Raw genomic sequence first — 23,338 nt, forward strand, 5'->3', positions numbered from 1 at the left:
AATCTATCTACTTTTTGTTTTTTTTTGTAAATAATCTATCTACTTCTTGGCTCATTTGAGTCCAATATGAACGAAACTATATATGACCATGACTCATGAGACAATGATTTTAATACTGGAAGACAAAAACATAAGGTAAAAAACGTAAAACTGGAATTGGACATTTCACCGTGTGGACCGAAACGATCTAAGAGTGGCTTGGATATTTTGTTAGCCATGTCGCACACTAATAGAGTAGTAGTAGGTGGATGACTCGAACTTGAATCGGACCATCTTTAAAACGTTTGGTTGTGTCTGATTTGACTGTAATCTACCATATCTCAAATTCTCAATATTACTATTTAGATGTATATACTCGAAAATAAAAATTCTCAATAATACTATTTGGATGTATATATTCGAAAATAAAAATTCTCATTAAATATAAATTCTTGTTTTAACAATTTCCTAAAAAAAATAAAAAATAAAAAATAAAAGGACAGTAAAAAAGAAACCTCGAAATGCACAAACACTTGAGTGTAATGTACCTAGACCTCATTTTGTATCGTAATAAACGTCACCATTTTCAGAAAACCACCAAACTTTTTTTTATTTAATTATTTATTTATTTCTCGGAATTTCATAAAGTTGACTTTTTCAGAAGTTACTTACCAATAAAACAAGTGAACAGAACAGCTGTACTTAATTGACTTGTCTGATCTCCAACACAACTCAACGTAACTGCTTGTGTTCGAACATCAAATGTAACTCAAACTCTTTTTAGTTTTGTCGTAAATCAATCTTTTGACTGTAATAACTGTAAAAACAAAAAGTTAAGTTTTTGATAAAGAGTGTTTTTAAGTGCTGTGTTTATGCTCTATTTTTTTACTCATAAAAGGATAAATTTAAAAACTCTCTAAGAGGTAACTTTTTACCCAAAAGATTCTCAGGTAAGGAAAAAAAGGCAACGGAGGAAGAAGAAGAAGGAAGGAAGCATCATCAAGATCCCAGAGTTACATTCCGAAAACAAGAGATGAGAGATGCAGACAAACATCTTTACATGTCTGTGTGTACTGTTCTTTTTTAAGAAGAGACAGCCATATATATATATATATTGAGACACGAGGTATGTGAAAACCCTGTAAAGCTAAGATCAATGCATTGGATGCCTCGGTGATCTTGGACGAACAGGCGTCTTTGAAGGACTCACCCTGTAGAAACCAAACAAAACCAATCACAACAACGAATTGTTTTAGCTGCTGTGTATTCTAAAGCGAAGGTCTGTTTTGTTTTTTCTGACCTTATCGGTAAAGAACCAAGAACAACACCACTGCAGTTGAGAGCAGCTATTGCGCTTTCAGCCTGTGGAAAGATATAAAAAAGATTCATTATACTCAGAACTTGATACAAGAAATCAAGAATCGTGTGGAGGGTGTGTGTAATTTGACAATTACCATTACAAACTCTACAAAGGCAATACGAGTTGAGTGTTGATAATCTCCAAGAAGCCTCAGGCGGTAAACCTGTATTAAACAACATCTAATTAGTACACTATTGAACAAAACAAGAAACAACAACTTTGCAGTTTAGCAACTACAAGATTTGTTCACCTCTCCGCAGAACGATTCGAAAAAGATCTTTACATCAGATTGAGTCACCTGTAACCAAGTTTTAACAAATGTGAAAGGGAGGTACTTCATCAGTTAAGGGTAAGTGAAGAGAACTGTTTCAAGGGAGAGCCACCTTCTTGTCAATGTTAGTGCAGTAGATAGTTCTTGCACACATCTCACGCTCATCTTCAGTCTGCAATAAAACCAAAAAAGAAAAGAGAGAGGAGTAAATCATTTTGTCAAGTCACAAAATCGTCAGAGACTTTGGCATAGTAGAAGAAAAACTCACCCTGGGCAAAAATGTCGGGTTAACCGGTGCAATAGCTGTTTTAGATGGCAGAACTTTCACAGGATAGAATCCTAACATAGTCCCCGATAAATTTAGAGCGGTCATCGCACCATCTGAAAAGAAACCAAAACCAAATTGCCAACACAAGAGACTTAACCACTGTTGTCCACTAATGATACTCCAAAAACAGACAAGAAATGAAATAGTACCTTCATCAGTGAACTCGATAAACGCAAACCGAAGCACTGAGTTCGGGTCACCACATATACGGCAATCAACAACCTGTTTACACTAAGCACAATAAAACACACAAGCAAGCACAAAGGATGAAGTTTATCAATGATAGCTTTCAAGAAGATATTTTCAACCTGTCCACAGCTCACAAACAAACCAGCAAGCTGCTCTTCAGTGACCTATAACACCCAAAAAACACACAAAGTGAAAGAGTCAAAAGGAGAAGTCTTAAGGAAACTCATAGAAGAGAGTAAAGGTGTAAGCTTTTAAACCTGTTGATCAAGATCAGAGACATAGACAGTTCTACGGATAACATCTTCCCTCTGAGCCATGCTTGTTCGAGCGTTCATCCTTCTCTTTCCTTGACCAAAGCTCTTCTTCTACATCACACACACACACACACAATCAAAACGCATATTATGGTAAAATCTTTCTATTTTAATGATCCATAGCTATGAATCCTAGATTTAACAAAACAACACAAAACCATTCCCAATTGTGTCTTATCCTCTGAAAAGATCATCAATTAACAAAAACCCTAAGACAATTCAAGTGAAATTAAACCTCAATTCAGACAAGACCCCACAAATTTAGACACAAACCGGTGAGGTGTGTCTCTTACCCGTCTGAAACCACCGTTTTCATTACCGTAGCCGCCATTTCCAGCACCAGAAAAGCCATTGTTACGGAAGAAGGAACCAGCAGAGGTGAACAAACCACCGTTAAGTCCTCCGTTACCTCCTTGTTTAGTCAGAGACGGAGGAACAAACTCTTCAGCCATGGGATTGAGCTTAGAGAAAAGCTCCTGAAGCTCCCTCATATCACGATTATAGCTCTCAGCACCGTCAACGCCGTCGGATCTCGCCACGTGTGACCCGATCTTGCTGTAGAGATCACCTTGATCGTGCCGGAGAACTTGATCGATCGTAGAGTGATGGTTCTGATCATCGGAAGTAACGCCGGAATCTTGACTTGTCATTGAAGAAGGTGGTGAAGACGGCGGCTGGATCACGACTCCTCCTGCATCAGCAGCAGCAGGAGCTGCTCCAGTCTCAACAACCGCCATGATTATCAGAGAGAGAGAGAGAGAAAAACCCAGAAATAAAAATCAAAACTTTTTTATGGATAAATTGTGAAGGAATCGGGCGATCGAGGTTAGGATTTGATGAAGAGAAAGAGAGGAATCAGCATAAGATGCTCTCTTGAGGAAGAAGAAGAAGGAGAAGAGAAAGGAGAGAGAGAGAAATAAAGAGAGGATTAAAGAGTGATTAATCAAAGGATCGGTGATAATTAATGGTATTTTGATTAGAGTGATTAAGTAAGGATTCGTTGAGAAACCAAACTGAGTTACTTCACTTGTGTATTTTGGTTTGTTTACTGCGGTGAAAAAAAGAGTACGATTGGATAACGTAGAAATTAGACATACCGGAGAGGGGAGAGAGAGTGGAGTGTTTGGTATCTTTTATTAGTCTATTCTTTATTCGACTAAAAAAAACTAGGAACTATGAACTCAAAATTATATTGTACATTTTGTATTTATACCTTCTAATACTAATATTAGGATTTACCGCGTGGTACACTACGAGACCATAATTTAATATATTTGTTTGGTTGATCATTTTCGTTGTTAATTTATATAGTCTAGTTTTATACATGTTTATATCAATTTAATTTTGTATAACTTTATGAATTTATATTATAATTAGATTCATAGATATATGTGGTCAACCGATCAATTCGTGGTTAATTTTGTTGTAAAAAAGATTATATTTTAAATTAACCCGTAAAATATTTTAAATATAGACAACCCGTAAGAAATATATAATCATATTTATGAAAACTGAAACGCGTTAAATCATATTTATGTACAATATTATTATATTTTAAATATTTTTAGAGTAAAAATATTAATAATACTTTTATAGAGTTTAAATATTTTAAATATTTTAAATATTCTATAAAACTTAAATTAAATATTATAATTTTCAGCTTTTAAAAGTTTTAATATTTATAATATTTTAAAATTTTTTCAAAAATTAAAATTTATAGTATTTTTATAATATTTTTAAAAGTTTTTATTTTTCTTAAGTAAAGAACCGGATTAAACTGAATAAAAAGTTTATATAAATAAAAATAAATTATGTAAAATAAAGGAAATGCTAAAATAAGAAAACAATACTTTATTTTTTATTAGTGGTAATAATATAATTTAATTTTCATTTTAAATTGATCATAGTTTAAAATTTTAAATATGTTATTGAGTTTTAGAATGGAAGTAAATTTTAAATTTATGGTAGAATAAAACAACATTTATGTAATTATATATATAAAACTATAAAGAGGAAAAATAAAATTGAAAGTGAAATATTAGTTTATAACATGATCAAAAAGAAAAAAAAAATATTTCATAAAATGAATCAAATGCTTTTAATCCAAATTTGAGTATTGAAAGATAATAATTTAAGAGAAAATAATTATAATATTTTTTGAAAATAAATTGAAAAGATAATAAAATATCACAATATGAATAAAAAATTAATAAAACAAAATTATAAAACCTCCTTCGCGGAGTGAGGGTCAACTGCTAGTACAATATACAAAGTAAGGATTAATCGAGAGAAAAACCAAACTTGAAATGAGTTACTTCACTTGTGTCTTTTTCTTTTTCTTTTTGTTTTAACTGCGGTGAAAAAGAGAGAGTTCGATTGGATAACGTAGAATTCGACGGTACCGGAGAGGGGAGAGAGTGAGGGGAGTGTTTGGTATATTTTATTAGTCTATTCTTGGACTCAAAACTAGATCAACATTTTAGTGACTAGGAGGTAGAAACTCAAATCTATATGAACATTAGTTTATACTTTATATAAAAAAGATTTCTAATAATAATCAATTTTAAATTTTAATTAACACAGTCTTAACCTAATTTGTTTATCATTGTTCAAACAAATTTTCCTTCGAAATTGGTAAGGATAAGTTTATTTTAATAATTGATAAAGCGATTTTAACTTAATTAAAAAGAAAACAAATAATTATAGATTTAAGTTAAATAATATGATTTTTTCTTCTTGGGATTTCAGCAACTTCCGCTTTAAGATTGATTAAAGATGATGTTGACATGAATGTTAATTTGTCGTTAAGCATTTATACTTGTATACTGTTCACAAACGTCTTCACTTAGTAAGTATATTTTTGCACTTGTTTTTATTACGGTGAAAGATAGGAGGATGTGATTAGATATTTGTTATAAATACAATTCACATTTTTATATACAGTATATATATTCTTTCTTTTCCTTACTTATCATTACTGCTCCCTTCATCAATTTCTCTTTCAAAAGACAACATTTTTATTTTCGTTTATATATAAGACCTTACTGTTTTTTAGTATTTATATTTACAAGTATGTATATTATTTGCACAAAAAAAATATTAGAGTATAAGAGTCGAATAAATGTTAGAAAGTGGTAACATATGTGGTGTGAGAAGTGTAAACATAACAAAAATAAGTAAATCAGTTTGTAACTAACAACGTTTTCTTAAATTGGTTTAAAACGACATGATAACATACTCGATACAATACAAAACGACATGATAACATAAGTCACACATCAAGTAATAAATATGCTAAATCGCTTAATTAAGATGCGGTCTGGACTCTGGGTCTGAGCCCAGCCCATAATTATTATCAAAGCCCAGAAAGAGCTCGACGGACTTGAGACGGTAAATTAACTTTGTTAGTTTGCCAGCGACGGACTTCAAACGGAAAATTTAGAGCTTCTTCTTGTTCAGTTCCTCTTCCGACAATATCAAAACTACATACCACTTCTTTCCCTTTGGATTTTCGAATCTCTCCGCCGCCTTAACTGTTCAGCTCCGTTGGTACTTCGGCAATCGGATGTCGGACCCGGAGATGCATATGTGGAGTTCTTGTTTCTGTCTGAGTCTAATTTTCCTTGTCAGGTGATACAGCTCTAGTTCTTGTAATCGAAACATGCTTCTTTGATTCTTAGGGTTTTGTTAGAATTGACGAATCGGGTTGTTATAAAAATAGGGTTTTTTTTTAGGTTTTGGTTTCATAGCTTCTTGTTCTGTGTAGTTTAGGCTAAGAATTATAGAAATTGGGGGTTAGGGTTTTGTTAGATTAGAGATGAAAGGAAGATCTTATAGGTTCTCTAGCACGGATCCTCATGAGGATTGGGTTGATGGATCCTGGACTGTGGATTGTGTTTGTGGTGTGAACTTCGATGATGGAGAAGAGATGGTGAATTGTGATGATTGTGGTGTTTGGGTTCATACTCGTTGTTCTCGTTATATTAAAGGTGAGGAGCTTTTCACTTGTGATAAGTGTAAAAGCAAGAACAATGTTAATGATAGTGAGGAGACTGAGGTTGCTCAGTTGTTGGTTGAGTTGCCTACTAAGACCTTGAGAATGGAGAATTCGTGTACTCGGGGTGTTCCGCTGAAGCGTCCTTTTAGGTTATGGACTGAGATCCCGACCGAGGAAAAAGTTCATGTGCAAGGTATCCCAGGCGGGGATCCGGCTCTATTTGAAGGGTTGTCGTCGGTTTTCTCCCGGGATCTTTGGAAGTGTACTGGTTATGTGCCTAAGAAGTTTAACTTTAAGTATAGGGAGTTTCCATGCTGGGATGAGGAAGAGAAGCAGAAGGATGATATTGAGAATGGGTATCAGGAGGAAAATGGTGCAGGGGTTTTATTTTCGATGTCGAAGGAGAATGTGATTGCTGCTCCTGTGAGTGCTTTGGTTGGAATGAGGAGTCTTGATGCTAAGGGAACCAATGACTTGAAGCATGGTTGTGCAAAAGATGGGATTAGTTGGGAGGACCCTGGGGATGCAGAGATGAAGCAGTCTCGTAGTGCAATGAAGAAGGATAAGAGGTTGCTTCGTCCTTTGATCACGAATAAACGAAGAAAAGAATTGTTTGGAGCCTCGAAAGAGCGGATCAAGAAGAAGGTTGAAGTTGCAGATAAAAAAGAGGATGATAAGAAAGGTTTTGTCGGTAAAACAGGTCAGTGATTAGACCTTCTGATGCTATCACCGGGCTTTAGTTTTCCATTATTTGCTTCACATCCAGACATGTATGTCCATCTATAGTTCTTATAAACTCTCGTTTTTGTTTCTTTCAAATTACTAGCAGTTCGATCAACGAGTGATTCTAAGCCATCAGAATCTCGTAAGGACTTAGAACCAGAAGGTTTGGCTAGCAACGTTGGGATCACGAAGAGTGAAAAGGCCAAGAGAGCTGCTTTTGGAGAATCTAATGATGGTGGCCTTTCTCTGAAAACTGGCGTGGATGAATCTGGTAATTCAGAAATTGGTGTTGAATGCTCCAGAGAACAGAATCTTTCTGACGTTCATGCTAATGGTGCTGGAAAACAGGAAGAGAAAGCTGGTCATCATTTCCGAATTGTGCTTAAGAGCTCTGCAGCTGCTGATCCTTCCGTGCTCGGAGGAAAAGATGTTCCACAGAGTGAGGCTAATAAGGAGGACGAGGTATGTCCTATGTTGGCGAAAACTTATACTAATATGAAATTTACCTTTGAAGTAGTCTTGATTAGATAGATATTACTCTACCATAGGCCATAGGGGGTTTATCTTGCATCGAATATTGATGTTTCTTTCAATTAATTATCATCATGTTGTTCTTAAGTCAACCCATTTTCATCTCTTTAGTAGCAGATAAAATCAAATAAAAAAGATTTAGATGTTACACAACTATTTGAATTGACATAGCCTAAATTTAGTTTAGGAAGCAACTGATGATTTGAGCTTTTCTGTTGAAAGGGTTTACTCTTGTTTTAAGATAATAGTGGGGAAGCAACTGATAATTCTTATTTTGCAGAGACAAGGCACAATAGCTGACGCTCCAGAAGACACTGCAGGCGATTCATCTGAAAGTTCGCTTAAGCCTTCTCCTGGTTCCACAATTGGTAAAGCACGAGAATCTGAAGAGAAAACTGGTGATGATGCCAGTGGGAATATCAGTTCGAGGAAGAACAAATTCCTAAAAGAAACAGCTGATACTGGTGCCGGTGGAGCTGTAGGCCCTATGGATTCTAGAATTTCAGGGACGTCGACATCTCATATCTCTGGCGCTTCTGAATTGAACATAATGAGACCGAGCAGTTCACTTCCTGATGAGCACAGACTGCAGCCTGTTGGTATGGTATCAGAAGGACTTAGTAGTGGCAATAGAGATAAAACTTCTGAATTAAAACAAGAAATAATGGTTTCGGAAGCAGAAAAAGATATTCTGGAATCAAAGCCTGGATCTGGTTTATTTCACGATTCATCAAAGCCTTTTAGACCTACTCCACACACGGTTTCAGGAAACGGCAGGCCTAAGATGGTAGTATGCATTGGAAAAACATCAGCAAGTTCAGCCACAGAAAAGTCTTCTAGGTGTGACGATAATCCTAAGCCCTCAACTTCCAGGAATTCTAATCCTGGCTCTAAGCAAGAACCAGGTGGCGATGATACTGATTCTGATGCTGATGCTAATGCCAATGACGAGGACTGTACTTCCAGTGATGTGATCCGAGAGAGAGATGGGAAGGATGAACCTTCAGAGAAAGCTCTGAAACATCCTAAATTTCCTATTACCTCTACAAAATCAATGCAGCATAACCGTACATCCCATTCTTCAGTTTCCAAGACAAGAGAGTTTTCCTCTTCTTCAAAGACATCTTCAGCAGCTCGGCTTAATGGTGGTTCATCCGATGCTCCTAATAAACATTCGCTTCCAGGGACCTTCCCGAAAAATGAAAAGCCTGGACAATCAGTATTCCAGTCATCAACTAAGAACCCTGTGCAGTCTATAGTTTCTAATGCTCCAAATTTGAGCGATGAAGAGGTGTGTGAGATAGATTTTTTTTCTCTTTCTCGTTCGTCTTCTCTATTCTTCTACGGTTTGACATGTTTTGTTTGTTCCATTAATGACCAGCTTGCGTTAAGACTGCACCATCAACTCAATAGTTCTCCTCGGGTTCCTCGTGTCCCGCGCATGAGACAGCCTGGTAGCTTGCCCCTGTCTCCAACCGCTCCTAGTTTTAAGCGCACTTCTAGTTCTGGTAGCAAGGATCACACAACGGTATGATATAAATTCCATCTTCTCTTTTAGCCTATACTCTCTTTTAGGCTCAAGCTTGTTGGCTGATTATGTATCTATTTGGCTAGTTTTCCAGAAGGAAAAACAAGGATGCATCCAAAGAAGGTCACCGCAATTTGCGTGATGATGATGGATGTAGTACAAGGAGTGCCAAAACGCGTCGTTCTCCTGATAGGAGAACACAACAAGACAGTGGAAGCAGAGGAGGGAGTTTACGTTCCAAGGGGGAAGAAAATGAAACCCCCAAAACCTCTTCTTACTCCTCTCGGAAAGTACATCTCCCACCAAACTCGACTACAAGCACAAGCAGCGGACCGTGTTCATCCAGCGAGTTGAATGAGCACAATAAGCCTTCTCCACACAGTTCCCCTAGGAATAATGGTACTCCAGTACATCGAACTTTGCCAGGCTTAATCAATGAAATCATGAGCAAAGGCAAGAGGATGGCATATGAGGAGCTGTGTAACGCAGTCTTGCCGGTATTATTACATCTCCTTACCACATATATTTCTGAATTGAGACATATCATCCTCTAGGTAACAAATTAGCTGTTCTAATGTGTTGTGTTGGTCTCTTTCTTGTAGCACTGGCCTCACTTGAGGAAACACAACGGAGAACGATATGCATATTCAAGCCATTCACAAGCTGTTCTTGATTGCCTGAGGAATAGGCACGAGTGGGCTCGTCTGGTTGATCGTGGCCCCAAGGTTTGTATACCAACTCTCCATAAATTTGTCCTGTTCTCTTCAACTCTCAATGAAAATCATCTTAATTATTTGCTGTGGTTTCAGACTAATTCGGGGAAAAAGAAACGGAAGCTTGATGCAGCAGAGGAGGAGTCAGATGAGAACGAAAACAGTAAGGGAGGAAGGAAGAGACTGCAACAACATCACTCCCAAGGAGAAGAGTTTCCCAAAGGAAAAAGGAAAGCAAGAAAACGAAGAAGGCTCTCTCTTCAAGGAAAAGGCGTCAAAGTGTTGAGAAAGAAGAGAAACGAAGAAGAAGAAGACGAGGTAAGCGAAGAAGATGAGGAAGGTGCGTTCTCGGACACAAGCGAGGAGAGTGTCTTCTGCGAAGACGAGGAAGAAGAAGAAGAGGGCCACACTACTGGTGCTGGTGCTGGACGACAAGTCTCAGCTAGTAGCTCTGAAGAAGCTCAAGCCACTTCATGACTCTAGTCTCTCTTCTCCCTATGTAATATAGAAAGTACTGTATATGTGTATGCATTATGTAGCTTTGTGTATTTTACCAAAAAGCTTTTCTCAATAGACAATGTACCAATAATTTGTGCTTCTCTATAGGGCCAATATTGGGAATGGGATGGTATCATTTTCTGAGCTGTATTTGTGGTTTTGTGGTATAATATAATTTTTAGGAACAAAAGTCTAATTTGATGTATGTCTGCTTATCTTATTGCCTCAAATGTTTTTAAATTTCAGTATAGATTTCAAATTTCTAATAAAATTTAGAGTATACAATCAAATTACTCACTTAATTTTTGTGATTGTGTACTGGATTGAGTTTGTTTTTTAGGTACATTTACAAACATTGAATGGAGTTGCATCTACTTTGGTGATTTCATTACCAAAGCTTTTCTTCTCAATAGACAAATGTCTAATAAGTAACCTAAGATTATTTAGAGGATACCAACAATTGTAAAACATATATTGTTTCTTGACCATTGTTCCCCTTCTAGGAAATATTCTAAAATGCAAAATAATATCTATCTTTCTTGAAAACAAAAATCAATATTTACATAAAATACATATGAATGTGTCAATTTTCTATTTACACAAAACTAAATAGGAAAACTTAAGAGGAAATGACAAATAAAATTGATATACTTTTCTTTCACAAAGGTTTAGCTCTTTTTGAAGGTAAGGAATATAATTATCTCACTATTTATAAATCAATAAAATTTCAATACCTATAAATTCAAAGATAAAAATTATCTTCTTTTAAAAGAAGATTTTAAAAAGAGTTAATTTACAGTAAGATATCATAGAGATATTAATATTAATGATAATAATAATAATCATCATAATAAATACTTCAATAGTATAAAATATGAACCAAAGTGGTTGTTGTTTAGTGAAGAAGATCAAAGAAGAAGACCATACTAAAAGGGACCAAAATTTCTTCTTCTCTTCTTATCATTTCCGTCGATTTCTCTCTGACGTCGTATGTTCTCTATGTCTCTCTTCCTCTACCTCCAATCTAGTTTTCTTTTTCTTTTCCTTTTCTTAAATTTCGTCTTTGTATGTCTTTGACAGAGGAAAAAGTGCTTATCTCGATTTGGGATTGCTTCAATTTCTCGAATTTTCTCGGTTTCTTCGGATTCTAATGTACGTTTGATATATCCCGATTGAAATTTCAAATATTTCCCGCGTGGTTCACCTCTTTTTAGAGCGGTGTAAACAAGAATTTTAAGTGATTTTAGTAAAATTCAAATTCTTTGCTATTTAATCATAAATTTTAGAAAATCTACTGAAATCTAGTGTTATGGAACTAATGATTTAGAAATCTACCTTAAAATCCACTATTATTGAAAACAGTTGTGAGTTTTATTTTTAACGATTTTGAAGCAGTTTATAGGATTTGAGACGATTTTCTTTGTTAAAAATTCGTAAACCCAAATCTCATAGTTTTAGGTGGAATTTGAAAACATTTTACCATAAAAAATCATATGAAGTTCAATAAAATCATTAAAAAAAAACTCAGGAAAACTTAAATCACTTACAATACTAATACACCTCCATTTTATAGTTCAGTGTTTTTGACATATTGGTTTTTAATTTTTAGTTTGAATCAGATACGATGACAAACATAATTCCGAATCCATCAGAGTTTGTGAGTTTCCATGTACTCCACAAGAAGAGAGACGTATTGTCACTGAGTTGATCAGCGAAGCAGAGGCTGATTTGAAAGAAGGAAACTTGTATTTCGTTATATCAAACAGGTCACCTTTCTCACTATATCCTAATCCTTAGCCTAGTTTTGGATGTATTTTAATGTTACTCTGTTAGTGCAGGTGGTATACAAGCTGGAAAAGATTTGTTGGGCTACTAACAGAAGAAATTCTTAGTAAAGAGCCTTCTGAAGCTAGAAGGCCTGGACCAATTGACAATTATGATATTATTGAAAGCGAAAACAAAGCTAGTGATCCGCAGCTTCGAATGATGCTGGAAGAAGGGGTAGACTATGCTCTAGTTCCTCAAAAAGTTTGGACTAAACTCGTCGAATGGTGATTATTTCCTTTGCTCTACATAGTAACATAATAGGGAACTTCATGTTATGATGCCCTCTTGTATATATTGTCAAGGGATGCTTTCAATGGGCTTATTTGGTTATATATCTTTCAGGTATAAAGGAGGTCCTCCAATACAAAGGAAGATGATACGCCAAGGGTTTTATAGTAAGAGCTTTAGTGTGGAGGTTTATCCACTTTATCTTAAGTTGAGAGACAGTAGAGACGAAAGCACTACCATCATTAGGTTAAGCAAACAGGTATTGTACTGCCCTCTCGTACTACCTTGCATTCTAAATTTTAGGCTGTGAACAAACAATAACTTGCAATAAACGTAAACATTTGCTTTGCTTCCTTTTGTTGATGTACCAGGCTTCTATAGGTCAACTTTATGACATGGTTTGTGTTATAAGAGGAGTAGCAAAAGATAAGGTATTTGCTCAAAGCTCTATTCTTTTTCATTGTCTTAGGCGATGTATATATTGGTTGCTCGATATTTGTTTTGTGTAAGTAGGCTCGCATTTGGGGATACTTCGAAAACAAGAAAAACGTAATCTTGGATCCTTCATCTGCCAAAAGCTTGGAGGAATCGTGCCTTCAACCAAACCAGAATGTAAGTGTGTCTTGAAAACCCTTAGATAGATGCTTCTTGACATTAATGATCTATGTTTGGTCTCAATATTTTTGGTAAACTGTATTTTGTGCTTTTGATCTCTTAAATTTTCATTGAGGCTTTCTTTTATTTATCATAAACTAAGTAATTAAGTGTCTCATGCGTTACGTGGGTTTATAATTAATAAAAGTAAAAATTAGTTCTTACATATACATGAATCATGAAAACTAGATTGTAGTTAACTATTACATTCATGATTCATACAATGTATACATAATTTCTAGTTAAGTATATATTGATATATGCTTAAATGAGTTATCAAAATTGATTATTCTGTATTTCATATTACTTAAAAGTAGATATCTTTATATATATAGCTTCTAAGGAAAACATAATTAAGTTGGATAGAAAAAGAAAGGAAAACATAATTATTAGTTTATTACAAACTATTAATTAGACATGGTAGATCTTTTATAAATTGAATATGAAACTAGGATAACAAAATCATTTGGCTTTCTAATATCATTTTTTGATTTTATTAATTAAAAGTAGTTATCCGACCTCAAAAAACGAAATAGTTATGTAATACTAATAAAATCAATCATAACTATAATATTTCTTCTACAATAAAAGAAGCTTAGAAATTAATATTGAGAAAGTTTATTTCACGTAGTGAGTAGTTAGAATCATTAAAATTGATTAAACACAAATTTAATTGCATTAATTTATTTGCTCTATTTCACAAGCTTTGTGGAACCTTACAAGATATATTTGTTTGGCATTGATGTGTGCTTTTTATACAGATTCTTCTCGAAGTTGATGGTTCTACACCTTCTCAAATTGACATGAGCTTGGTCAAAAATAAACTATCATTAGTACCTATAGAGCCTACGAGTTCAGATGCTATGGATATTGAGCATGGTGGGGGAACAACATCATATGGTCACTCCAATGGTTCCAAGTATAGCCTCTTTGGGAGAAACACTTTGGAAGATGTTTTTTTCTCTAATACTTTTAGGGAAAGAGAGAGGAGAGGTTTAAGAGGATTGCAAAATTTGGGGAATACTTGCTTCATGAATAGCACTCTTCAATGTTTGGCGCATACACCACCTATTGTTGAGTATTTTATGCAAGATTACAGCTACGACATAAATGCCGAAAACCCTTTGGGAATGCATGTAAGAACTTGAGAGTTCATGTGGTTTTTGTTTCTTATATATCCCATTGTGAAGAGCCATTGACAAAGATCTAATGCAGGGTGAGCTTGCAATTGAATTTGGCAAACTTTTGAGGGGATTATGGTCGACTGGAGATAATACTATTGCGCCGGGCGCCTTTAAGACAAAGTTGGCTCGATTTGCTCCACAATTTAGTGGTTATAATCAGCATGATTCTCAAGTAATTCATGTTCTCCTTAATGTTTTTTTTTGTGCATCTTCATTCTTTATATTTTCTTATATGATAATTTAAACTCATTTTATCTAGGAAATGTTGGCTTTCCTATTGGACGGGCTACATGAAGACTTGAACAGGGTAAAAATAAAACCTTATATTGAAGCTAAAGAATCAGATGGTCATCAAGATGATGAAGTAGCTGAAGAAATGTGGAAATATCACAAGTCTCGAAATGACTCTGTGATAGTTGATGTCTACCAAGTAAGTATTTAGAAGTTATTGAATTTTCTTTGTCTGTTTAGACCAATTCTTATGATGTATGTGTTTTTCACTTCAGGGACAATACAAGTCAACACTGGTCTGTCCAAATTGTGAAAAAGTCTCACTCACCTTTGATCCATTCATGTACTTGTCTTTGCCGTTGCCAGCAAGTCTCTCTCGATCGATGACTGTTACAGTATTTTATTGCAATGGAAGCCGTCTTCCAATGCCATACACTGTAACAGTTCCGAGATATGGTACTTGTAAAGATCTAACTAATGCATTAGGCATTGCTTGCTGCTTGAAAAACGACGAAAGCCTTTTACTCGTAGAGGTCATAATTTTGGGATTCTATTTCTTATATGTTATCCTTACATCTTGTAAAAACAAGACTCAACTAAAACTTGATATTTATCCTTCCAGGTATTTGAGCACAAGGTATTTAAATATTTTGAGAATCCGATGGAGTTGCTAAGTAAGATAAAAGGCAATAACCAAATTGTCGCATATCGGTTCAACCAGATTCATAAAGGACCAGGACAAGTCAAACTTGAAATTATTCATGGGGAGCAAGAAAAGTTAGCTTCCTTATTTGGAACTCCCTTTGTCATTTATATCAACCAAGAACCACTTCTTGGAACTGAAATTGCTGCAAGCATTTCTAGATTGCTATCTCCCTTAACCCGAGTTCATATGCCATCTATATTTCCTAGTGGAAACAAGAATGGCCACAATCCATATATTGTAGATGAATCATCCAAAGACGCTAAAATAGAGGATAATGTAGTTGATGATAAAGAGTTATCATTCAACCTCTTATTGCTAGATCACCATTCTTCCGATCTCAAGCCGCTTGAGTCTTATTCCATTGTGAATCCTCATAGTGTTACAAAGGTTTTAGTCAAGTGGAACAAAATTAGCATGAAGAATATGATTCAGACTACTTGAATGATTTACCTATGGTTCATAAAAGAAATTTTTTGGCGAAGATGACAAGGCAAGAGGAAGTATCTTTGTTTTCATGTCTAGAATCATTTCTAGAAGAAGAGCCATTAGGACAAGATAATATGTGGTATTGTCCTGGTTGCAAAGAACATAGACAAGCGAATAAGAAGCTAGACTTGTGGAAGTTGCCAGATGTTCTTGTATTTCACCTGAAACGGTTCACGTACAAGACACATTTCAGAAAAAAGATTGATACATTAGTGAATTTTCCGATTCACGATCTGAATTTAAGCAAGTACGTGAAGAACAAAGACGGTCAAATATATCTTTACAACTTGTATGCCATTATCAATCATCATGGTGGTATGGGATATGGTCACTATACTGCTTACGTTAAGGTAAGTTTTTACTATTACTAACTTTGCGTTACAACTAATGACAAATACATGGAAACTAATGAGTGTGTGTGGATTTGTTTTGCTTATGCAGTTGATGGATGAGAACAAATGGTATCATTTTGATGATAGTCGTGTTTCAGCCGTGAATGAATCCGTGATCAAGACTTCGGCTGCTTACGTTTTGTTCTATCAAAGAGTGAAAAGTGTATTAGAGACATAAGTTGATTACTCAAAAACTTTAGAATTTATGACAAACTTTGTTATCATTTCCAAACATGTCTTGCTAGTTGCTAGCTATAGTTTGGTTTCGGCCATAAATTCAAATCTCTTACAACATTTGGTACATTTTTGAGAATGTCCAAATCTTTTTATTAAATAAGGTAATAATAATACAAAACATTAAGAAAAAGTTATTAACCAAAAAATGTGATCCTCACTAAGATAATATTTATTGATTGGGAATACATAAGTGAATTTTGAGTGTGAATCCTCAATGCTACATAAAGGTGCAAAATGAATCTCTAACATAACATATTATATGTAAAAAAAATAGCCGTGAAGATAGCTCAAGTAGTAGTAGTAGTAGTAGTAATCTCGAATTTGGAAGAATGCAAAAAGACTTTGGTGTAACAGCTTTTGCTTCTCTTAAGTGTTAAACTCAGTTTCGTGTAATCAAAGTAAGTGTCTCGCCAGTAATAATAATAACATACTCATCACCACCATTGACAATACTTCACCTTTCCCTTTTCTTTTCCCCTGCAATAATTTTCGCATAAAAGCATATCTTATCACTTCACATACACTCAATAGTAAAATTAAACATAGTTTAACCCCAAAAAGACAGAGATTTAAGCTAGATTAACCCTGAAAAAGAAAGATATCTAAACTTGATAGTCACACTACATAAATACTAGTTGGATTACAACAAAACTTGTAATCCTACGAATACTAATATTAAGCATTTGTAAAGTACTAAAAATGTTTTAGTGCATGACAACGTTTTTAACTTAAGGTTAAAAAATCGAATCTTATACTTTACTCTAAAAAAACAACTTTAACGAGAAAAGTAAAATTCGAAGAATCTTACCGTTACGGGAGCATAGGAAATAGCCAAATAGCCAGTTGATGCACTATCCGGAGCCACCGGAGAAACCGGTAGCACCGGCGTCTTTCCTCCTCCTCCGCTGCTACTACTATTCCCACCACCACCGCCACCACCACTAGCTCCTCTCACGACGTCGTTTAAAGTAAACCCAAGCGAATAAGCCTGAGTCCCATCAGGTTTAAACAACCCATAGTTCCTCTCAGAGGTCGGACCAGGTTTCAAGTTCTCATTAAAAAGGGCAAAAACGTAAATATTAAGATCGTTGCTAGGCTTCAAGGGTGTTTTAGTCTTTTTACCACTCATCATCAACTTAATCAAGTTCCCGTTATACCTCTTCGCGTTCTCCGGCGTAGCTCCGACCTCGTCTTCGTCACCTTTAGACGGCCAACCAGTCTCCGATATCTCAACTCTCAACGACTTATACCCCGCCGCCGCTAAAGCAGAGTACACGGCGTCGATCTGAGCGAAGAGCATGTTGTCGTAATGAAACCCGGTGGTCGGATCCACCACTCCTTGGTTCGGCTGAAACAGAACGAAGTCGAGAGGCACTTCTTTAGGGTTTCCTTTATAAGCGAAGAAAGGGTACGCGTTGATCAAGAACGGCGACTCTGTTTTCCGGTGGAAATCAAGAATCGGCGTGAGTGCATCCACCAGATCCGGCTGAAACTCTCCGGCGGAAGGCGGGAAAGACGTTTTGAGGATGGAGAGAGAGTGCGCGGTGGTGACGGAGATCTGACCGGAGAGACCGGCGGTGGTAAGAGCAGAGTGGACTCCTTGCATAGCAGGGAGGAGGTTAACGGTGAGAGATGAGTCGTTGAGAGCTAAGATCTCATTGCCTATAGTGATGCATGTGATGTTAGTCGCCGGCAAAAATGGTGTGACGTTTTGTTTGATCCATGTTAGGGCTTTTGATGGATCTTTCATCTTGGAGAGGTACTCGTTGCCTAGTCCGACGATGAACTCGATCCCTGTGTTGGCGAATGCTTTGAGGATTTGTGGGTTTGCGTCGTAGAGTTTTACTTTTGTTGCTCCGATTGATTTTATTAGTGGGATTACTTCGGACGGTGGTGGGAGGTTGTCTCCGATTTGGCCGTAGTTTACTCCGATTGATGTTATCGCCGTTGGGAATATAAACGTTACTGTGTGTATAATATATAGTTTTAGTAAAGGTTAGCAAAACGACGTCGTTGTTAGTGAAGTAGGATATAAAAAGTAAAGGAAGAAGTTACCTGAGAGGAGGAGGAATAAGATGGGAGAAGAGCGGTGGAAGATGTTAAGCTCCATTTGGATTCCCGGTGAGAATGCCGGTGGTTGTGGATTCCGGCGGAGAGGAGAGAGAGAGAGAGAGAAGTGTGTTAAGAAGACAATAGTTGCAGAGGTTTGTGTGTTTTATTAAACAGTGTAGGATGTTGTCAGAAGCTGAGCTTGTGTGTGTGTGATGTGAGTTTATGATTCGTTTTATCTTTTCACTTACTTTATTTATTAATATGTTTATAGAAATAAATAAATATATTGAATTATTGAACCTAAATATACGATTACAATTTTTTAAAGAGTTTTTCGATATGAACTTGCGTTGATAGCAAGACAAAATACATGTAATTTATAATAATAATATGAGAATGTAAAAGAAACGAATCTAGAGAGGAGTAAAGAAAAAGAAAAGGGAATGTATTAGAAAAAAGCTTCCTTCACATGGACGATTCATCCACTTATTATTCTGAAAAAACCTTAGAATTTTTTTAAAAATTTTTTAAAAAAAATAAATTTGTGGGAAACTGACAAAAATTTTTTTTTTTTTTTTTTTTCTGATAAATGGCTCTGATCTTTGCGTGGCGTTTGCACCGGCATAGGTCGGTCGGCTCTATTATTGTACAATTTTGCTTCTTCTACCTTAAGATATTTCTATATTTCTTTGTATTTTTGATTTGATTTTATTTTGTCGGAAGTAAGATATTTATTTGCTAATAAAAATATTGTTTTTATAGATAATCATTTTAGATTGATATTTTTTTTATTTTTGTGTTATATTTATTACATTTCGGATAATCATAAATAATATAGTAGTTGTTGGGTTCTTCTATTTAGGTAGAGAACATATTCTTCGATTAGCCTTCTTTGGTGTAGGCTGTCACTTTTGCTTACTTTACAGCTTTCACGTTCTTAGTTTCAACTCCCAAACTTTTCCCAACTAAATACTATATACTACTTCTTATATAACGGTAAGATTATTTCTTCTTTCTCGCATTAAACAAACACAACAACTAACAACAAGAAGCCTAAAGGCTAAAAAAGCCACATACCATTTCAAGATTCTAAGAGAAAGGTGCAAGATCATCAAGATCAGCTTAAGTCTTCTTCTTCGCTTCTGATGCAGCTTCATCTTTCTTTGCATCTTCATCTTCAACTATCTTCTCCGCTACTTAATTTTGACTCTTCTGTAGTCTCCTCCTCCATATCACTATCACCTTCTGTAAGAATTAAAACATCTCATCACTAAACCAATCTTGATCCTCAAATGTACTCAATACAAAAACTTAATTCCATTTCTCAACAGAGCACCAAATCAAGATCCTATTATACATGTCCAAATCCTTACCTTCATCTTCAATACCCTCAGTGTCTCCCATGTTTAGACTCTTAAAACAAACAAAACAACAACAATACATTAGTTTCCTTTCTTATTGATACTTTTACATATCTTTCAAGCAAAATGATCGATCTTACATTGAAATCAAAATCTCCAAAGTCCATATCTCCTGCTAGTAAATAATCAAAGAGTCAGCTAAGTCAAGATAACTATAAGCTCTTTCACGGCAATTAACTAATCATTCTCATACCTTTATCTTCGTCATCTTCATCAACCCATTTATCCCAATCAACTTTCAAGTACACAGGAGGTTTCCCTTCTTGTTTAATCAATCTGTTCCACCATTTGCTCTCAGCTTTCTTCACCATGTAACATATACACCTCGAGCTCACTCGCCTTGCTCTCCTACCAATCCAAATGTGATTACAAAAAAATACTTAAAAGGACAATCAAAGCCAAGCTTTATACTTACATTCACATCAACATTGTCGAACAGATCAAGTTCCAACTCGTACGGTGTCTTACTAGCTCCACTCGTAGCATAGAAAAAGAACTTGCCTTGTGGCTCAAGCTTCATATTTACCTCTTCAGCATCTGGCAATTCCAACGTTACGTAACCTTATCAGACCTTTGCGCCCACTTCACCGTTGGATTTCTCATTATTCAACAAGAAACAGAGTACCAAAGATACAAATTGTTCTAGAGAAGACAAATGTGTTGTGTAAAAATTATACAGACCAAAAGCTCTCTAGATACTTCTGTTGTGTTCTAGAGAGGTAAACAAAATGCAAAAATTTTATGGACATCTACAGAGGAGAACAAAGGCCCAGTTTTGAATAGGCCCATATTATTACTAAAAGCGCGTGCATCTCACGCTTTCTCCAAATCAGACACTTATCCTACGTGTCATCTCTCAAATCCAAACCTTCCTCTCCAAGCAAAAAATACCCCAATTAAATTAAATGAAAAAGTTACAAAAAATACGACCTGTCTTTTCATTTTGGGTACAAAAATCTAAACTTTTTAGGTTTTTTCTTTCTTTCTTATAATTCTCTGTGATAGAGAGAGACGAAGTGATGATGGACTTGACGGGTGAGAACGGAGGTTTAGCTCCAGGTTTTAGGTTTCATCCGACGGATGAGGAGCTTGTTGTGTATTATCTCAAGAGAAAGATCCGTCGGAAAAAGCTCAGAGTCGAAGCAATCGGCGAGACTGATGTCTACAAGTTTGATCCTGAGGAATTGCCTGGTACCTCTCTTTCATTTTCAATCTTCTTCTTCCTTCAATTCCTTCAAATTTACTTGCTTTCTCCTTCTTTGGGGTCGATTTGCTCTGTATTCGATGAGTTCATAGTTCAAGAATCTTAATTTTATGACCCACAATGCGATTTATAGGTTTTGTTCATTGATTGGTATATGTATATATGGTCGATGATGGCTCTAAAGGTTTGATTTTTATTAGCTTCTGACTCGAAAAATTGAATCTTTTTTATGTAGAGAAAGCGTTGCATAAGACTAGGGATCGCCAATGGTTCTTTTTCAGCTTGAGGGATAGGAAACATGGGAGTAGATCAAGTAGAGCTACTGACCGTGGCTATTGGAAAGCAACAGGGAAAGATAGAGTCATTAAGTGTGATTCTAGACCGGTTGGGGAGAAGAAGACACTTGTTTTCCATAGAGGCAGGGCACCTAATGGCGAGCGGACTAATTGGGTCATGCACGAGTACACTATGCACGAAGAGGAACTCAAGAGGTGTGGTGGCGGAGATGTTAAGGATGCTTATGTTCTTTACAAGATTTATAAGAAAAGTGGGTCTGGTCCTAAGAATGGTGAGCAATATGGAGCTCCTTTTATTGAAGAAGAATGGGTTGAAGAGGGTGATGAGGTTGATGAGCCTGTTGATGTAGTTCATGTTCCTGCAAATCAGGTTATTGTTTCAGATGGTGTTGATAGTAATTTGTGGTCGAAGGGGCTTAACCAATCTCAGTTGGATGATAATGATATTGAGGAGCTGATGAGACAGGTTAGCGATCAGCCTGGTCCAACCGTGCAGCTGAATGGGGTTTCCGGACTGGACTCTCATGTCGAATCGTATAATCTGGTGAACCTGGAAAAGGATATGTATTTGGAAATTGATGATCTTTTGCTCCCTGAACCTGAACCAACTTCTGTGGAAGCCATGCAGAAGGACTGGAACCAGGATAGTTCTGGTGTCCTGAATGATAATGATTTCGTTGATGCCGATTCATATTTCTGTGATTTGGGTGCGAGAAATCTTGAGCCAGATCCTGTCAGTGGTCATTTCGAAAACGGGTTTGAACAAAGCCTTCTGATGAATACTTCTTTGGTCACTGACCAGGCTAATAATAACCAGTTCCCGCAGCATACAAGGAAGAATCAAGCTAGCAACTGGCCACTCCGTAACAGCTATACCAGAAAGATGAACAGTGGATCATCTTTGATGCAGGAGCCAAACAATGACAGACTCACTGCTGCCCGGTTTGTTGAGGTGCCTGGTACAGGTACTTAAAAACATTAACAGATTCCTAAATACCTCTGTTTCACTTGCATACTAAAATGTTATCTTATTGTGGTAAAAGCCACTGGCTTCTCGGTTAATTAGAGCTCATCTTACATGGATGTTTTAAACCATCTAATGGGGATATGAGGCCATCCTAGATATTTTATGTACCCATCTTTCGATTCCTCATATGTAGGCCAATTTTCCTAATCATATTCTCTTGGCAGGTGATCCATCTAAATTCACAAACCCTCTTCCTTCTGGTACAAGTATAACTAAGGAAGATGAAGCAGCAAAAGACGAGTCAAGTCAGTTTGCTTCTAGTCTATGGGCTTTCCTGGAATCGGTTCCTGCAAATCCAGCATATGCTTCAGAGAACCCATTTGTTAAACTGAACCTTGTCAGAATGTCCAACAGTGGCGGTCTTTTCAGGTTTGCTTCTAAAAGTAATGCTGTTGTCATGGCTAGTGATTCAGCTGTGAACAGGAAAAAGTCTGGAGGAAAAACCGACAAGAAGAACAACAAGAGCAAGGGTTTCTTCTGCTTGTCGATCATTGGGGCTCTATGTGCTTTATTTTGGGTGATCATAGGAACAATGGGACTTTCAGGGAGGTCTCTGTTGTGGTGAAAACCCAAAATTACATACAAGAGGTTTGAATGAAGGTTAAGAGAAAGAAAGGCTCTGTTTTGTGTAAGACATTACCGAGTCAAGTCATTGTAATTATTCTCTTACACTGTTAGATTCATAAGCTGTTGTTTAGTATCAGTTTTTCTCATGGGAGTTTTCTCACCTACTGTTAAATCTAACTTTATGGGTAATTTTTCTTTGTTTTGTATCAATATATATATAATGCTTCATGATCTTCAATATGATTTTTTTTTATTAATTACTATCTAGATCCAGATTAAGCCTTTATTGTGAATGATAATTTAGACCACTAATTACGTCAACTTGTCTTCCTCAGGTTAGTTTTTTTATATAACCAAATAAAAACACGTTTAAGAAGAAATAAAAAAGGCAGAGA

The 23,338-nt window shown here is 36.0% G+C and overlaps 6 protein-coding genes across 8 annotated transcripts; 3 read left to right on the top strand and 3 right to left on the bottom strand.

Moving 5' to 3' along the window:
• Window positions 1-1,058: 1,058 nt before the first annotated feature.
• Window positions 1,059-3,355, bottom strand: LOC17899621 (polyadenylate-binding protein-interacting protein 11). Its single transcript, XM_006305110.2, has 10 exons — window positions 2,735-3,355; window positions 2,385-2,492; window positions 2,247-2,291; window positions 2,088-2,160; window positions 1,879-1,991; window positions 1,723-1,782; window positions 1,590-1,637; window positions 1,434-1,502; window positions 1,280-1,341; window positions 1,059-1,190 (listed from the first exon to the last, which is right to left on the bottom strand). The coding sequence occupies exons 1-10, from the start codon at window positions 3,176-3,178 to the stop codon at window positions 1,133-1,135; spliced, it is 1,080 nt and encodes a 359-aa protein (XP_006305172.1). The 5' UTR covers window positions 3,179-3,355; the 3' UTR covers window positions 1,059-1,132.
• A 2,534-nt stretch (window positions 3,356-5,889) lies between these two features.
• Window positions 5,890-10,651, top strand: LOC17899027 (serine-rich adhesin for platelets). 2 transcript variants are annotated; one of them, XM_023789174.1, is made up of 7 exons: window positions 5,890-7,138; window positions 7,265-7,623; window positions 7,973-8,983; window positions 9,074-9,220; window positions 9,307-9,717; window positions 9,823-9,945; window positions 10,030-10,651. In XM_023789174.1, exons 1-7 carry the CDS (start codon window positions 6,259-6,261, stop codon window positions 10,408-10,410), a joined length of 3,312 nt encoding a protein of 1,103 aa, XP_023644942.1. In that variant the 5' UTR covers window positions 5,890-6,258; the 3' UTR covers window positions 10,411-10,651. The 2 variants fall into 2 exon arrangements, with proteins under 2 accessions (XP_023644942.1, XP_023644943.1); XM_023789175.1 differs by having other exon boundaries at window positions 5,891-7,138; window positions 7,268-7,623.
• Window positions 10,652-10,848: 197 nt separating this feature from the next.
• Window positions 10,849-16,317, top strand: LOC17899972 (putative ubiquitin carboxyl-terminal hydrolase 11). Its single transcript, XM_023777312.1, is given in 13 exon segments — window positions 10,849-10,859; window positions 12,051-12,197; window positions 12,270-12,482; window positions 12,601-12,745; window positions 12,858-12,917; window positions 13,000-13,098; window positions 13,902-14,276; window positions 14,356-14,496; window positions 14,584-14,754; window positions 14,831-15,088; window positions 15,178-15,670; window positions 15,673-16,097; window positions 16,189-16,317. Coding segments are annotated over 13 exon segments (2,667 nt in total).
• Window positions 16,318-16,510: 193 nt separating this feature from the next.
• On the bottom strand, window positions 16,511-18,682 carry LOC17900679 (glucan endo-1,3-beta-glucosidase 11). The gene is made up of 3 exons (XM_006307512.2): window positions 18,432-18,682; window positions 17,185-18,341; window positions 16,511-16,853 (listed from the first exon to the last, which is right to left on the bottom strand). Exons 1-3 carry the CDS (start codon window positions 18,484-18,486, stop codon window positions 16,770-16,772), a joined length of 1,296 nt encoding a protein of 431 aa, XP_006307574.1. The 5' UTR covers window positions 18,487-18,682; the 3' UTR covers window positions 16,511-16,769.
• Window positions 18,683-19,433: 751 nt separating this feature from the next.
• Window positions 19,434-20,351, bottom strand: LOC17898624 (uncharacterized protein OsI_027940). Of its 2 annotated transcripts, none has more exons than XM_023789765.1 (5): window positions 20,265-20,351; window positions 20,043-20,197; window positions 19,930-19,961; window positions 19,802-19,841; window positions 19,434-19,670 (listed from the first exon to the last, which is right to left on the bottom strand). In XM_023789765.1, coding segments are annotated over exons 1-5 (294 nt in total). In that variant the 5' UTR covers window positions 20,267-20,351; the 3' UTR covers window positions 19,434-19,605. The 2 variants fall into 2 exon arrangements, with proteins under 2 accessions (XP_023645533.1, XP_023645532.1); XM_023789764.1 differs by having other exon boundaries at window positions 19,434-19,673.
• Window positions 20,352-20,787: 436 nt separating this feature from the next.
• LOC17896958 (NAC domain-containing protein 13) lies at window positions 20,788-23,183 on the top strand. The gene is made up of 3 exons (XM_006307155.2): window positions 20,788-21,040; window positions 21,289-22,314; window positions 22,541-23,183. Exons 1-3 carry the CDS (start codon window positions 20,869-20,871, stop codon window positions 22,939-22,941), a joined length of 1,599 nt encoding a protein of 532 aa, XP_006307217.1. The 5' UTR covers window positions 20,788-20,868; the 3' UTR covers window positions 22,942-23,183.
• Window positions 23,184-23,338: the final 155 nt, after the last annotated feature.

The sequence above is a fragment of the Capsella rubella genome, unplaced genomic scaffold (assembly GCF_000375325.1).
Source record: "Capsella rubella cultivar Monte Gargano unplaced genomic scaffold, Caprub1_0 scaffold_1, whole genome shotgun sequence".
In the NCBI taxonomy this organism is placed as follows: Eukaryota; Viridiplantae; Streptophyta; class Magnoliopsida; order Brassicales; family Brassicaceae; genus Capsella; species Capsella rubella.

Excerpts from the sequence above, each read along its gene's own strand:
- LOC17899621 (XM_006305110.2), bottom strand. The coding sequence starts at position 3,178 with ATGGCGGTTGTTGAGACTGGAGCAGCTCCTGCTGCTGCTGATGCAGGA. Across the intron at positions 1,783-1,878 it reads ACCCGACATTTTTGCCCAGG|ACTGAAGATGAGCGTGAGAT; the intron begins GTGAGTTTTTCT and ends GTTTTATTGCAG. Across the intron at positions 1,503-1,589 it reads TCGAATCGTTCTGCGGAGAG|GTTTACCGCCTGAGGCTTCT; the intron begins GTGAACAAATCT and ends TGTTTAATACAG.
- LOC17899027 (XM_023789174.1), top strand. The coding sequence starts at position 6,259 with ATGAAAGGAAGATCTTATAGGTTCTCTAGCACGGATCCTCATGAGGAT. Across the intron at positions 7,624-7,972 it reads AGGCTAATAAGGAGGACGAG|AGACAAGGCACAATAGCTGA; the intron begins GTATGTCCTATG and ends CTTATTTTGCAG. Across the intron at positions 9,946-10,029 it reads TGGTTGATCGTGGCCCCAAG|ACTAATTCGGGGAAAAAGAA; the intron begins GTTTGTATACCA and ends CTGTGGTTTCAG.
- LOC17900679 (XM_006307512.2), bottom strand. The coding sequence starts at position 18,486 with ATGGAGCTTAACATCTTCCACCGCTCTTCTCCCATCTTATTCCTCCTC. Across the intron at positions 18,342-18,431 it reads CTTATTCCTCCTCCTCTCAG|TAACGTTTATATTCCCAACG; the intron begins GTAACTTCTTCC and ends TTATACACACAG. Across the intron at positions 16,854-17,184 it reads TTTCCTATGCTCCCGTAACG|GGGAAAAGAAAAGGGAAAGG; the intron begins GTAAGATTCTTC and ends AAATTATTGCAG.
- LOC17898624 (XM_023789764.1), bottom strand. Across the intron at positions 19,962-20,042 it reads TGAAGATGACGAAGATAAAG|GAGATATGGACTTTGGAGAT; the intron begins GTATGAGAATGA and ends ATTTACTAGCAG. Across the intron at positions 19,674-19,801 it reads TGAGGGTATTGAAGATGAAG|AAGGTGATAGTGATATGGAG; the intron begins GTAAGGATTTGG and ends TAATTCTTACAG.
- LOC17896958 (XM_006307155.2), top strand. The coding sequence starts at position 20,869 with ATGATGGACTTGACGGGTGAGAACGGAGGTTTAGCTCCAGGTTTTAGG. Across the intron at positions 21,041-21,288 it reads TGATCCTGAGGAATTGCCTG|AGAAAGCGTTGCATAAGACT; the intron begins GTACCTCTCTTT and ends TTTTTTATGTAG. Across the intron at positions 22,315-22,540 it reads TGTTGAGGTGCCTGGTACAG|GTGATCCATCTAAATTCACA; the intron begins GTACTTAAAAAC and ends TTCTCTTGGCAG.